Consider the following 15,366-nt stretch of genomic DNA (forward strand, 5'->3'; position numbering starts at 1 on the left):
CCGTCCCCGACAACTGTGGAAAGGACGGCACTTAATCCCCTTACACCTTGTATATATTAGTTTTTTATTCAACCCTTGTTACAAAAACATACAAATTTTCTGGATCTACAATAAATATTTACATAATAATATTTAATTACGTAGGCTCTAATATAAGAAACCGATAAAATAATATTAATTTACTACTATTTACATAGCTCTCAGAGTTTGGTCATATATCAACTCCAAAAATAATTAACCACCCTGAAACCGAAAATCGCTTTTTTGACATTTTTGTCTGTCTGTCTGTATGTTTGTTACCTTTTCACGCGATAATGGGTGAACGGATTTCGATGAAAATTTGAATATAAATTATGTTCGTTGTAACTTAGATTTTAGGCTATATGGCATTCAAAATACATTATTTAAAAGGGGGGTTATAAGGGGGCTTGAATTAAATAAATCGAAATATCTCGCTTATTATTGATTTTTGTGAAAAATGTTACATAACAAAAGTTTCTTTAAAAATAATTTTCGATAAGTTTTTTCCTTGAAAAAATTTGATAGGACTGATATTTAATGAGATAAATGAGTTTTAAAATTAAAATAACTGCCATCTAAGGCCGTATAATGAATTAAAAAACAAATGACTTCGTCTATAAGGGGCCTTGCACAGCAACAATCGAAAGCTATGAAAGATATCCTACAGAGAATGTTTCTGTGTTTCTATGAAGTAATAACGGAAGCTAAATTAACCGATTTGTATAATTATTATTTCACCATTGGAAAGTGTAGTTTCTCTAGATGGACATAATGCTATAATGTTATTACAGTAACTTCTGATATAATATAATATAATATAATATAATATAATATAATATAATATAATATAATATAATATAATATAATATAATATAATATAATATAATATAATACGAGAACTATTTTCATGTATTATAAGTACTTTCTATGAGCCTTAAGTCAAAATAATAGCCTATACACTTATGAAAAAAATAAATAAATAAATAAAAAATTATTGGATTAACAATATTTTCACCGTTACAATTACACTAAATATAAACATTTACATAGAGATAAAAAAAAATTACAGGAGAAAAAGTTCGTCCAAAGGGCTGGACTCTGGAAGAGTACCCAAAACGCTCATTGCATTTCCGCGTTGAATAGCAATACTTAATAATATAATATAATATAATATAATATAATATAATATAATATAATATAATATAATATAATATAATATAATATAATATAATATAATATAATATAATATAATATAATATAACATAACATAACATAACATAATATAATATAATATAACATAACATAATATAATATAATATAATATAATATAATATAATATAATATAATATAATGTAATGTAATGTAATGTAATGTAATGTAATGTAATGTAATATAATATAATATAATATAAAATAATATAATATAATATAATATATGTAATATTATATAATATAATTTAAGTTATTTGAAGAGTTCAGAACCATAGTGGGCCAAACGCCATTTACTGAATACGTAGAACACAAGGGTTAAAATTAAGATATTACCATAATTCAATGGAAACCTATAACAAGTAAAATAAAGTATACTCATTAAATCTAAATGATGTCAATGTTCATTAAACTATGGTTGCATGTAATAAAAATTAGAAACATGTTAAAGGAATTGTCATTGCACCAATGAGTGGTCTCTGGACCAAAATGATCGCATTTTAATTATTTGGATGCAATTTAAATTAAGTAACATATTAAACGATTTATCCTTCTATCAAACACGAATGTTCCCTGGATCAAATGTTCTATTTTAATTATGTAATTACTTTATATTTATTTCTAACGGGTGCAGCGGAGCGCACGGGTATGGCTAGTATATGTATATATATAACCATCTTAAAATTTAACTCAATATCACTAACAGAAGCAGGAAAGAAAAATAAAAAGGCATGGTACTTGGGAAAAATATCTGAACTTGCAGGCAAATAGTTATATAAAATTAAGAAAATGTCCAAAAAGTTTATTTAGTTTTCCACTCGAAATTATTTTCTATTTTTCTTTCCGCAAGTAGTATACAAAATCCAAAGTGACGATCTTATCATGAGAATGTAAGACAAAATATATTATACTGTATAATCCGCAAGAATCCAAGAAAGTGCATTATTTCTTTTCCTTGGAAAAATATTGAAATCTGGTCTTATAAATAAGTACTTATTGCACAAGGGATAATATGTTATTATTAAAATAGTAGCATAAAATTCTTTCACTTTTCTCCTACATTCTGTACCATAGTACACTCAGCTAATCTATGCACTATCATGTTAGTATGGTTACAATTTGGACAGAGATCATCATCCGTCAAGTGAATACGATAAAGCCTATGGCGGGTAGCTATTAGATCATGAACAACATAATAACACGTAGATTTAATATCTGTTGATAAAATAAAAAGATTAATATTTATTCACATTTGTTGATAATTAGTATAATCACTAGGCTATTCAGTTTGTAAATTCTACTTTTAAAGTTAAGTGTCACTATTGTAAGAAGTATGATAGCCATTATAACACTGATAAAACTCATAGCTCATATATTAACACTAATATTATTCTAATGATTCACGTATATTTAAAAAACATGTACAGTTACCCTGAAAAAGAATGAGACGATTCTTGGTCGTCGGAAGTTAAAGTTCTACAGCGCGGTTCACTCGATATCGACGTAGGGATACATAACATGACAGATAGTACAAGAATTGTTACAAGGACCACAACAAGGACAAGGACCAGAATAAGGATCACGAAGAAGACTGCCATTTAAGGCCAGGATTTCACAACATAGCTCGAGTCACAAAATATCATTGCTTCTCTGTACCGAATGGCAAATGCCTGCTAAGGGATCTACATTCTGGACTGCTGCTGTCACTGTCTTGTCTCGTTAGCTAATATAGTAGCGTGTCGGTTCCACTGTATAACCGAAACGTCTCGTGTTCGATCCCGGGTAAAACTTTTTTTTATTGAGGTGTAATTAATTTGTTCAGAGTTCCTCGACTGTCCAATTTGTCAAAAATATGGAAAAATTTATGCCCAATTTCTGGGTCTTACAAGTGGGCTGAACCTCGTCAAAAAAATAAATCTTACTTGGAAGTTAAAAGTATTCTTCCTCAAACAAAAATCATAAGAAACAAAAAGAGACCTGTTAACTTAAAATCTTGTCCACATGCCATCAGCTTCTATTACAGCTCTAAGTCGATCCGGCATGGATGTCACGAGACTGTGGAATAAGTTCTGATCCCCGGCGAGATCTTCCCAGATGTCAACAACTTGATCCCACAATTCGTCTCGATTTCGAGGACGTCGGTGGGCATAGGTGGCTATCCTTCTCTTTGGCAATTCCGCCCATAAATTTTCGATGACATTCAAATCAGGTGACTTCGGAGGCCAATTAATGATTTCGATCTCGGGTCTCCTTTGAAACCATCTTTGAATGCTTGCAGCATAGTGCACGGGATGGTTATCCTGCTGGAACAGCAGTGTTCCTTCGGGAAAACGTTCTCGGGCGGAGGGAAGGAATATATTTTCCAGAATGTGCTCGTAGGTTCCCGCATTAAACCGGCCATCGATGCGTTCTATAACGCCAGGTCCATCGTAAGACATCCACCCCTATCACGATATGCTAAAGCGCCCCGATCTTTCACGTCGGTGCACATAGCGCTGGTCATGTCGGAGACCATCCTCACGATAGACACGGACAGGACCTTCGTAATCATTCGAGATGGTTGTTTCGTCGGAGAAAATTACATTTCTCCAATCGAAATCCAGTCGATTGGTAGCGAAGGCAAGATGGTCGACAGCTTGTGCTTCCCCCAATATTTCCATTTGCGCAGCCCTCCGGCTCCTAATACCGCGGTTCCTCAACCAGCTGATCACAGTCTGTGAAGAGCCGGGAAAGTTAGATGCTGCTCTTATTTCGTTAGCAGTCAGAAAGGGGTCTTGTCGAACTGTCTCGAATAAGAGAGCATCCTCTTCCAATGAAGAAATCCGCGGACGCCCAGGAATAGGGCGATTTTCGACCTCCCCTAAATTTTGGTAACGATGAACCCACCTCGCGGCTGTACTTCCAGGAACACCGACCAAACGGCCAGCAGATCTAGCCCCATATCCAGCCTCAACTAGAGCTATAACTCGCTGTCTCATGTCACGTCGGTTCGCCATTACGATGAGAAATGAGGGATGACGATAATACTTTAGTGTAGACAATGACTATTTAACGTGATATAGAATTATTGAAATAACAGGCCTCTTGCATAGTAAGAGTTAATAAATCAACCCTAAATTAAATATCTAAATAACAGGATATAACAGGAAGTCCAATTGTTGCGAAACTAATCAAATTAAATCTAATTACATTAGGTAAACAAACCCCAAGTTATGACACCACATTGCTACAGCTAAATTGTAGGTTATTAACATAAGCATTGAATAGGTCCGTGGTTGTGCGTTGGACGACAAAACCATCATCGAAAGTTCTAATCTTGCGGAGGAATGTAACTTCTTGCTTTTTATAATGTAAATCAGACTTCTAACTACAATCATTCATATTTCTTAGATTATTTATTAATGTTTATAGCCAACATTGAATTTGTAAAGAAAAGACTTTAGAAATCTCATATGGAATTTGTGATCTTTAGTGACATAAACATAGACTATCTCTCGGACCTTTCCGTAGAAGTAAATTAAATTCACTCCTTGAAACTGGAAACCTTAGTCGCAGAGTCATTTTTCCAAAGCATAGAAGCTGAAGTAGCACAGCCATTGATAAATGTTTTGTACACAGAATTAGACTGAATTCCTATTCGACAGAACCTATAATCAATGGCTTGTCTGAACATGATAAACAAATCCTAAGTGTTTCCAATGTTACTCTACAATTTCAAAATATTAATTTAAAAACTAAGAAAGGATCGTAAATGCTGTATCTAGTGATTATCCACATTTATGTCTACAAAATGAATCTTGGAAAAACATATATGATACTAGTACTACTGATATTAAGAGTAAATGTATTGAATTTTTCACTTAATTTCATAATCAATTTAGTGGATGTTCTCCACTCATTGTTGTGAAAAAATTCAAAAGTAAAAACATGTAGATAACGCAGGGACTTCAAAATCTCATGTATTAAAAAGAAGAATCTATATGTAATGTGTTGCAATGTAATGATCTTCATGTTCTTAAATACTGCAAAAAGTACAGTGTAATTTATCAAAAATTATGAAACAGGGAAACAGAATATATATATATGAATAGAAAAGTACAAAATTCAGATAATACAATTAAACCTATTCGGAATATTATTAAATTTAAACTTGTAGATATCCTAAGAAATAAAATATTTTTTCATTAAAACCAATGATTATAAAGTAGAGGATCCCAAATCTATTGCAAATTCTTTTAACGTATTATAGTATATAGTACAGAAATATTATTAACAACTTAAACATTCAAGATTTTGCAAAAGATACTGCAATAGGTTACTTAACAGATGCATTTAATAATTAGTATTAATATATGTAATTAGTCAATAACTGCAACAGTGCTTTTTCATTCAATCATAACATGAATAAAATTGAATGCACATTAAATGAAACACTATTGCAAACACGTAGATAAAATAGTTAAAATTAACTGAAGGGGTGAGAATGAAATAATCCAAAGCCATACTTTTAACAAAAATTGTTTTGTGGAGTGCATTTCTTACACATATCAGAAAGGTATTAATAAAATATTGTAATAATTACTCAACAAATGACTTAGCCTAAGGACTCTAAACCTTTGTAAAAGTTTGTCTATTATTACATATATTTTTTAATTTCATTTTAATTGTTTGTTTTTAATATATATGCATTTACATTGTATATGTGTGTATAAGTGCATTCATTAGATTAACGTTTATAATATTAAGTTATAGCTTGTAATTTTGTATTGTTTGCGATCATTAACACTTAATCTCATGACTTTGTAAATCTCTATTTCAACGTTACTTAGCTATTTCAACGTTATTTAGACAAAAAAATCGTTGTGTAGACTAAGAATCGAACTCGCACTCTTCTACACAACACGCAGAAGTCTTAGCGTCTGAGCTATTGAAACGACATGAAAGCTTTCCTTTCTGTGCGGAGTGTCGATCTAGTCATGAAGGTCCATTGTCGATTTAACTACACGATTTATGTATATATTTATCTTTTATTTACGTAATATTATCATATTTTTTGCAGTTTTTGAAGTGAATTTCGGAACGATGCTAGTAACAAACCAAATAGCCTGAATTTATGTAACTCAATATTCGTTATCTTGTGTATCGGTGCTCTGGCCTCCGATCATGCGCAGTGTCTTACATCTGAGACTTAAGAATATTCTATCGTCTCATCCTTTTCCAGGGAAACTGTACATAAATTATACGCCATTATATATCTGCTATTAATTCCCATGATCCACGCAAGTATTACAAAAATTGACCATAAAAACATATTAGCACTGATGTTAGTTATGATTCACGCGAAAGACATATAAACCAAAAACACTAAAATAAAAGTGTATAAACATTTAGCACCAATGTTAATTCTAGTGGATAACGTAAGATTACAAAAACATTCAAATGAATTAGAAAAAAAAAATAATTATATTTAGGTACGTAAGTTCTCATATTTCAAGTAATAGTATATAAACATATTGAACGAAGGTGTCAACATAATGTAACTAATATTACTCCTCGTAATTCTCGTACTATTACAAAACATATGAAGCCAAAATATGATCCAGTATAACTCTGATAATAAATTTCTTAGTTATCGCATCAGTACATAAGGATAGTAAACATAAGTAAAAAATATAATAGTACTAATACTTAATCTCATGGTTTACGTAATGTGACAAACACATTGAACACAATCATAAACCATGAAAGCACTGATTATAAGTCTCATGGCAAACATTGATATTACAGTATGTTCGAAAAGTTATCAGAAATATCAAATAAAAACCCTCCACAAACATGAAAGACATGAAAATGTATGCCCTTTGATTTGGTTTTTAACTAGTTATAATTCCGTAGAGTGGGGAAATCCAAGTTTACTTTCATCTTTTTTATATGGATAGTTATTTTCGTTGATTCTCTACTTTCATGACCAGGCTTCGGCCTAGGGACACAGAATAACCAGTATGAAGTTTAGAGTACACGGAGTATAAATGACGTCATGACCCGTGTGGAAGGGTGACTGCAACAGCACAGGTGAGTCTGTAATGTGCATTACCGTTGTGCGTATTGCTGCTTGGCTGCGGTACGTGTAACAGGTTTCGGCGTAGGGATGCCTGATTGAAGGTTACAAGTCACGTCAATACTTTAATGGTAGACATTTATTGTCTACACTAGGAGTGTACTGTATATACTGCATCTGTACAGGGTGAAATATATTTTGTGCCGTACTATGACGGACTGTTTACATGTTGAGACACGAAGTAACGACGCGCTCCACCTCCCAGTCCACTCGACCAACACAACACTATCAACCGCGCGTTCTGAACTTAATGCGTTTCTGTGTCCAGGACTGAAGCCTTCATGACACTGTAACACTGCTTCTTCCGGTGTATCACTGCTGTCCTGATCTATCAGCTGATTCCACGGAGTAGTCTCTTCCACATGTTGTATTGTCCCCGAAGTTGGCTTGTTTCTTCTTAGGCGTGGGTAGTTGTTAGATATTTTCGGAGCAACAGAGGACGATAGTTTATGTTCCGAGCTCACCACCCCAGTTTGTATTTGTCTATTTCCTTGTACTTGTTTGATACTTTTATTATGTTGTTCTTCTCTACACTCCTGAACACTCTCTTGTTGGAGATTTCTATTATCTTCGTCTACTGTAGCTTCCATCTCTTGATTTACTGTTGCCGTAACTACACGTTCCTGACTTTCTTCTTGCCTATCAGGTATAGTCAAACTGCTCTCGTTTCCTTCACACTCTCTACAACAATTTCTCGTTGTTCTTCCTCCGCGCATTCATCAGCTTATTTACCACCATCGTCATTTGACAACTGTCCTTGTCTCGGTTCTGTGTTGTGTGGTTTGAATAAATTACTCATCAAGAGCTGTGTTCGGGCTACAGTTGTTATTTTCCTTCTCTTATCTTGTTGTGGACAATCCTGCCGCAAATGTGTAGTCTCTCTAAATATAAAACACTGTTGTTCAGGTTGTTCTTGACCTTCATACGTTATACAGACCTCAGTTCCAGCTATTTTCACATTTGATGGAATGTGTAGCGCGTTAGTCAATGCAATTCTAATGCCTGAATCGAGTTGGTATTTATGCTTCATTGACCACTTGTCATTATCATTGTTTCTTGTTCACGTTAACACTTGTTTAAAACTTGAAACTATATTAGTTATAACGTTAAAAGTGTTATAATTTAAACAGGTTATGTACCTTATGACCGACGTCCACGGACCTTGATGACAGGCGGGGTCTGTTTCGACACCGGTCTGGCGTCATCTTTAGTGTCCTACGAACTACTGCTGTTCCAGCTGATCTTGATTTCCGGCGTTTGCGTTCGTCAGTTGTAAGGGTGGGGTGTCTTGCTCTTATGGTGGGGGGGGGGTTGTTTGTGTGTAATGTGTTATGATGTCGAATAATGTATGGGTATTGAACTGTAATTGTGTATTAAGTATATGTTGTGGGTGTGTTATTGTGTTCTTCTATATTTCACATTGTTCTAACATAGTATTTAACTGTGGACTTCTTGATGTGATGTGTAGTATTTCCATATCTGTTTCTATGTTATTGTAGTCGTGATTGTTGTTGATAATATGTTCTGCGTAATTTGATGTGATGTAGGGCTTAGTTATAGCTTTGATGTGTTCATTATATTATCTTGTTTGAAAGGATCTTCCTGTCTGTCCTATGTAAAAATCTGGACAGCTATTGCATTTTAATTTGTAAACACCAGTTGAATTATATTTATTTTCATGTTTGATGTGATTATTTAGATATTTCTGTGTTATGTTATTTGTTTTATATGCTATCTTGTATTTTAGTTTTCTGAATGAAGTTGCGGTTTTGTATGTATTGGTATTGTGATATGTTAATGTTATGTATTTATTCTCATGCGGTATTTGTGTTGATTTGTTCTGTTTCTTTTTGCCTCTTTTATTAATGTGTCTATTATGTTAGCGTTATATCCGTTGTCTTGTGCTATATATTTTATTGTATTTAGTTCTTCAGTGTAGTTGTCATTGTTCATTGGTATATTAATGGGTTCACCTATATCAAGTGGAAGTGACAGTATTGGCTTGATGATAAGATTGATTGAGCGTGATTTATGAGCTCATTAGAGGTTGAAATAGCTATTAAGCTAGTCGATTTGAATATTTAGCAATGGGATGGGATGAGTAAGTAATGAGGATAGGAAGTTTAGACGGATCAGCTTCATATATTCAGTGAGTTTCATTATACCAAGCGCTTCGTGTAGTTAGTATTACCCCAGATCACATATAGATTGATCATTCCTATGTTAAAATCGATTGCACTTTGAAGAGAACAACCGCCAGGATCGCCACCCGTCCGCCGTAAACGAACACGAGATGGCATTACAGTCGCTAATGCAATTCAAATGGGAGTTACGACGTGACTCCTTATGTAACAACTAGATGGCAGCATAGTAAACCTGACAAAAGTTGTTACCGTCAAAACCTATAAGCCGAGCAATCTGGGTATATAATATGATCTAGGGTATTACGAATGCGATAATCAGCTCCTGTGATAGTTATGCAGATTGCCCTTTGGAGTCCATATAAGCGTTGAGGATGACGCGGATGCGCTTGAGACAGTGGTACTCACTAGAAATTAGAGAAGAGCCAAAAGTGAGAAATAGTAATTTGTCGACAGCCGCAATGCATTTGACAGTATTGCAGCTTGGGACACACTTTACTAGCTGACATACCCCCATCACGAAGTTCTTACTGTAAGCTACGGCGCACTCATGCATTTGCTTTCACGAGATAACGAACGACCTATATTAAGAGTATTTATTTATTATTTCTGTCGTCGATTTGCAAAAGGGAACATGTCCAAAATAACAAAGTGTTGGAAAATCGCAAAAACTATAACTAAGTTAACAAATTAAAATATTCATATATTTTTTTCTAATTAGATCACTATCGATACATACATTCAGGATCCATGAACATTTTAATTTTTTAAGTCTGTTATGGCTTTTTTACGATTTCCCAACACTTTGTCATTTTGAACGTGCCCCCTTTTGCAAATCGACGACAGATTTATTTGAACTCTATTTTACCCGAAAGTATATCAGGGTTATAATTATAGACTGATCGTTTATATTATTACAATGATAATTCATTTGACGTGGGGAACCCAGTCTTGCTATTTGAAATTAGCACTTATATCTACTACATTAATTTGAATTAATTAAAAGTTCATAAATATATTACATATAAAATTACAAAACTTTATAACAGCATGTTTTTCTGAACACGTTGAATAACGGTTTGTCATATATTACATTACAAAAATGTAAATGTCCGACCAAAATAAATTTTCTGTTTTCGAATACAAAAGATGATCTACAGTTTGCTGTTCCTCACGGATACATAAGTAGCCATTTTATGTATGTAAATATAATCGTTCTAAATAAGACCCAAATTTTCCAAGTCCCGATAAAAATTGCGTTAGTATAAAATCCGGCATAACTTTGCTGCTATTTAAGCCGGTGTCGACCCTAGGAAAAAAAAATTCTCTCGTAACTGAACCCTTTGTACTGCATAGCTACTGATTGTTCTACCTATTCATTATGTGCTCATTTATTTTTCTTTTCACATATGAATAAGGGCACAGACTATAGCTGAAATTGAAGTTCGAAACCGCAGCACTTTTTGCCAGTTCCTTCTTTCATTTCCTGTTGTTCCACTGTGTCCTCGCACCCACGTGAAGCAAATGTGTTTGTTCCAAGGTATTAAATTTCTTCTGATTTCCACTGCCAGAGGATTTAAGTTAAACTTATTATCTATAGATTTGAGGGCTGTTTGTGAATCACTGTAGATGCAACAATTGTAATTATTAAGTTTAGTCCACATCGGTGCCTCCTTAATAGCTAATAATTCAGCTTGCACAATAGAGCATCTAGGTAAAAGTTTGTTCCTCTGTGTGTACACTTCTTGGTCGTTGCAATGTATAAAAAAAAGTGCATCCGATCTGATCAATAACACCTTCTTTAGATATTTTTGATCCATCTGTAAAGATCTGTACATTGTGATTGCTCATGCAACTGGTGTATTTGACGAAGTCGTAAAAATAAGCTGGATGTCCAGGTGTTAAGAAATGGGCCGATTTCTCAACCTCCATCATTAAAAATGTATCCTCATATGTGTGCTCCTTTCGAAGTAATGTAATTTCTGCTTTAGCTGTTCCAGTGAAATATAAGAGCTCGATACCTGCAATCACTAACGCTAAAAAGAATATTAAGTATAGGTTTATTGTTAAATTCATATTTTAATGTAAAATTTGAGGCGAGTAGATCTACCTAAGAAATAGGAACATAAAGGACCGCCATTAAGTAATTTCATAGAACTAAATATGTTTGGTGATAATTAGAGCCCGGATGTTTAGGGATTTATTTTGGTTAAAATAGGCAGTCATAGAGACACTAAAAAAATAGACAGTGAAATAGGCATTTATTATTCATGTAAACAGACAAAAAATAGACAAATACTTAATAAACTATCCCATACGGTACTCACTTTCCTTGGTTACATGTCACAACAAGATGCTTTTTTAAGTTGTCAACTGTCATAGTGAGCCGCCTATCAGAGATAACTGAAGTGATTGGAGCAAACTTAAAACAACTTATTTCAGAAGGACTGCCTCTACTTTCTATCAGAGATCGGGAAAAACCGACTGTGTTTTGTCTCAAAAAGAGGGGTGTGGGAAGAGATTAGGGGCTTCAAAGTACGCGTGATTTGTGCGTATAAGCGACAACACTAACGGGACCTGGAGACTTGCTGTTAATACTTCCCTCATCCCCTTTCTTTCGCTGATAAACCCCGAAGTGACCTGAGCACTGAGGGTTATACTGTTCAAACATCTTTGTTAAATGTCATAAAAGATGGAATCGGTAGGGGAGAAAAGTTTACGACTTCTTTGAAACATATATTGTTGGAGAATAAGATTCTCAGGAAATATTTGTGTGAGGTGAATGCATATTTTTGTAATTTGTACAACCGTTCTTTTTTGTTTTTTGATATAATTTATGTGCGATTTATTTTAACGGTCTTACTAATAAAAACTCTATATACAGACGTTTAACTGTCTTATTCTTATACAATGAGTAGCTCGTTTATAAGTCGTGTGTAAATTCCAATAATCACAACATACATCGTGTATAACAGTATAACAGTTAACGCAGTTACGTCATAGTTTCGTCATTACTTCATTACAAAAGGTAATAGAATATCTGAGATTCTCTATTGCATCCGGTAGAGCGCTCTAGTGTGCTGTGTTAAGTATCGATTGTACAACTGGCTCTGATCGATTACACACTATATTTTGGTCAAAGAGTACAAGCTACAGCAATATTATTCTACTTATTCTGTGCTCTTTGGTGCGTTCTTCTGTGGTTACAAGGCATCTATCATCATAAAATGACAGTCGATACGAACAGCTGTTAGAGAGGCGGCCATTTTTTTCTCTATATACAACGTTTAAACATGGCATTTCGTGTATACAACTACTGCAAAGCAATTCCCATTGTATAGTTGCAGACTGTTTATACATCCATTGCTTATGCATGGTTTATTAGTAACGTTTTCTGTCTCAACTCTGCATAAGTCTCGTATAAAAACTGTGCACGGTTTATTAGTAAGACCGTAAATGGATTAAAAATATAGAAAATGTGCAATAAAGACGTAAAAAGGCTAAAAAAGGCATTTAACCTTAAAATAGGCAAAAAAAAAAAGGCAAAATAGAAATTGGGCCTGTCTTCCCCAAATGTGTGGAAACGTGTTTATCTCTAATAGGTCTTTCATACATATACTCAGTTTAAAAAAGGTATTTTGCCTAACATCCGGGGTCTAGTGATTAATAATAATAATAATAATAATAATAATAATAATAATAACAACAATTAATTATTGTTATAGGGACAAAATTTAAGACAACATACCTCTCCTGTGAAGTTCTTCCATTCCCCCATGAGGTAAGGTGTGATAAATGGTTCTGATGGACGGAATTCCTTCACGCAACCGAACACACAGAGAAGAAGGGACAGCTTCAGCCAAGTCTCCATTTTTGTTCGTGAATGTTGGATTGGTTACAGATTTAATTATTAACCTGCAAAAAATATACAGTACAACTTATTTTATCGAGCGAGGTGGCTCAGTGACAATGCAATAGACTCGCATTCGGGAGGTCCCGGGTTCAAACCCCGTATGCAGTCACCTGGCTGAAGTATTTCATGGTTTCCTTCAGTCACAAAGGCAAATGCCGGATTAGTAATTTACATACTATGATTCATCACAGCCTTAATTACCATTTTATCATAATCATTCAAAATTGAAATCAGTTAAAATGAATACTAGTCATACATATAACAATATATTGTGACAATAGAAACAGAACACCACGTCACGGCATACTGATATACCCAAAGATTCTACAAACTGAGTATGAACTAGATGTTAAGGGGTGAGGTACATCATTGGTTGCAAAAATTTAGTAAAATTCATTTTTTTATATCTCAGCTACTATAAAAGGTAAATGAACAAAACTTTTCATGCTTAATATACATACATTACACTTTATCATTAATATTACTTACTTACTTATCCTTGCTTTAGTCCGCAGTGAATTGGGAAAACATCAGACAGAAACTGGCCTATACGGACTCTGCTGTAAAAGTTTCACTGAGACACATTTTAATTATTCGAACTAGTTTCTTGGGAATACCAAATTCAATAAGAATATTTTATAAAACTTCTCTCTTAACCGAATCATATGCCTTTTTGAAATCTATGAATAATTGATGCTACTGTACCCTTATACTCCCATTTTTTCTCCAATATTTGTCGAATACAAAAAATCTTATCAATAGTCGCTCTATTACGCCTAAAACCGCACTGATGATCCCCAATAATTTGATCTACGTACGGAGTTAATCTTCTCAAAAGAATATTGGACAAAATTTTGTACGACGTCAACAAAATTGATATTCCTCGAAAGTTATCACAGTTAGTCTTGTCCCCCCTTTTAAAAATAGGTACAGTTATGGACTCCTTCCATTGTTCTGGTACAATTTCCTTTTCCCAAATAGCAAGTACAAGTTTATAACAAGATACTATAAAAAAAGAAAGTTCTTATCATAAACTGGAAAAGTAAAGATCTTTTCACGGAATCAATTACTGAAACTCGGGGAATGAGCGAAAAAATAATTCTAACTTACCCTATCATACGCTGAATTTGTGTTGTCACCTTAAACGTAGGATGCATACAACGAAAGAAACACTCTCCACTTGCACTGCCGAAATTGATAATGTTGCATTATAATAATTTCATTACCTTGTAATGTCTCCGTAATCTATGACAACATCCATGGCAGACTGATAAAGAATTGTATCACAGCACATAAAGAACACAGCACGAACTAAATGAAACGGTGCGTCTGTCTACTGTCATTCGAAGATACCTGACTACTGATCAATGATATCTTATTAATCCGCATGACTGATCTGTTGTGTAATGGTTCTCAGAGAAGCTGTGAAGGCTGCCATGTTGCACGGCAGAAAGTGTTGTATGAAATAATGCCATACATCCGATTACGACAGGGATGAGACGATATTAGCTCCCAGTCATGGTAGAAGAGCTCGACCTTGGTCACGAGCGCATAGCGCATTCACTGTAACGTAGACAACAGGGATGTACATGCACATGCAGCGAATAAAGGCAGCAATTATTACAATAACTTGCGTTACTAAATTTCTGACTCTGTAATAGGGCTAATTACTCAGTTATTTAATATACAGGGACATCACTTTATTTTTACTTGCATTTTTATTGTACCTGCGTTTCTGAATGTACTTGACTCCCATCCCTTACAGTAACGTTCTTGCTCCCGTCAGCCACACAAAATTACGGCCGCTGTTGCATTCGAAGTCTGCTAGCAGTGAAGTAAACAGTACAGAGTATAGTGTGTTTCAGAAATATGGTTGCGTTTTCCATAGAAGGAAGAGCCTATATTATTGAAGCTTATTTCCAGGGGCAGGTATTTATGGAGATTAATTTTATCATTTGTGGTTTT

General features: G+C 34.1%; 1 protein-coding gene across 6 annotated transcripts in view; it reads right to left on the reverse strand.

Annotated features, from left to right (window-relative positions):
• Positions 1–15,366, reverse strand: part of LOC138696027 (thiamine transporter 1-like) — a 94,660-nt gene that overhangs the window by 36,219 nt on the left and 43,075 nt on the right. For 4 of the 6 annotated variants that reach the window (XM_069820510.1, XM_069820511.1, XM_069820512.1 and 1 more), the window contains one exon: positions 13,237–13,403. In XM_069820510.1, coding sequence (XP_069676611.1) covers positions 13,237–13,359 — 123 coding nt within the window. In that variant the 5' untranslated portion in view covers positions 13,360–13,403. Of the gene's footprint in view, positions 1–13,236; positions 13,404–14,511; positions 14,896–15,366 lie in introns of those variants that run through there. The other 2 variants (XM_069820513.1, XM_069820509.1) reach the window with 2 other exon arrangements.

The sequence above is a fragment of the Periplaneta americana genome, chromosome 3, assembly GCF_040183065.1.
Source record: "Periplaneta americana isolate PAMFEO1 chromosome 3, P.americana_PAMFEO1_priV1, whole genome shotgun sequence".
Lineage (NCBI taxonomy): Eukaryota > Metazoa > Arthropoda > Insecta > Blattodea > Blattidae > Periplaneta > Periplaneta americana.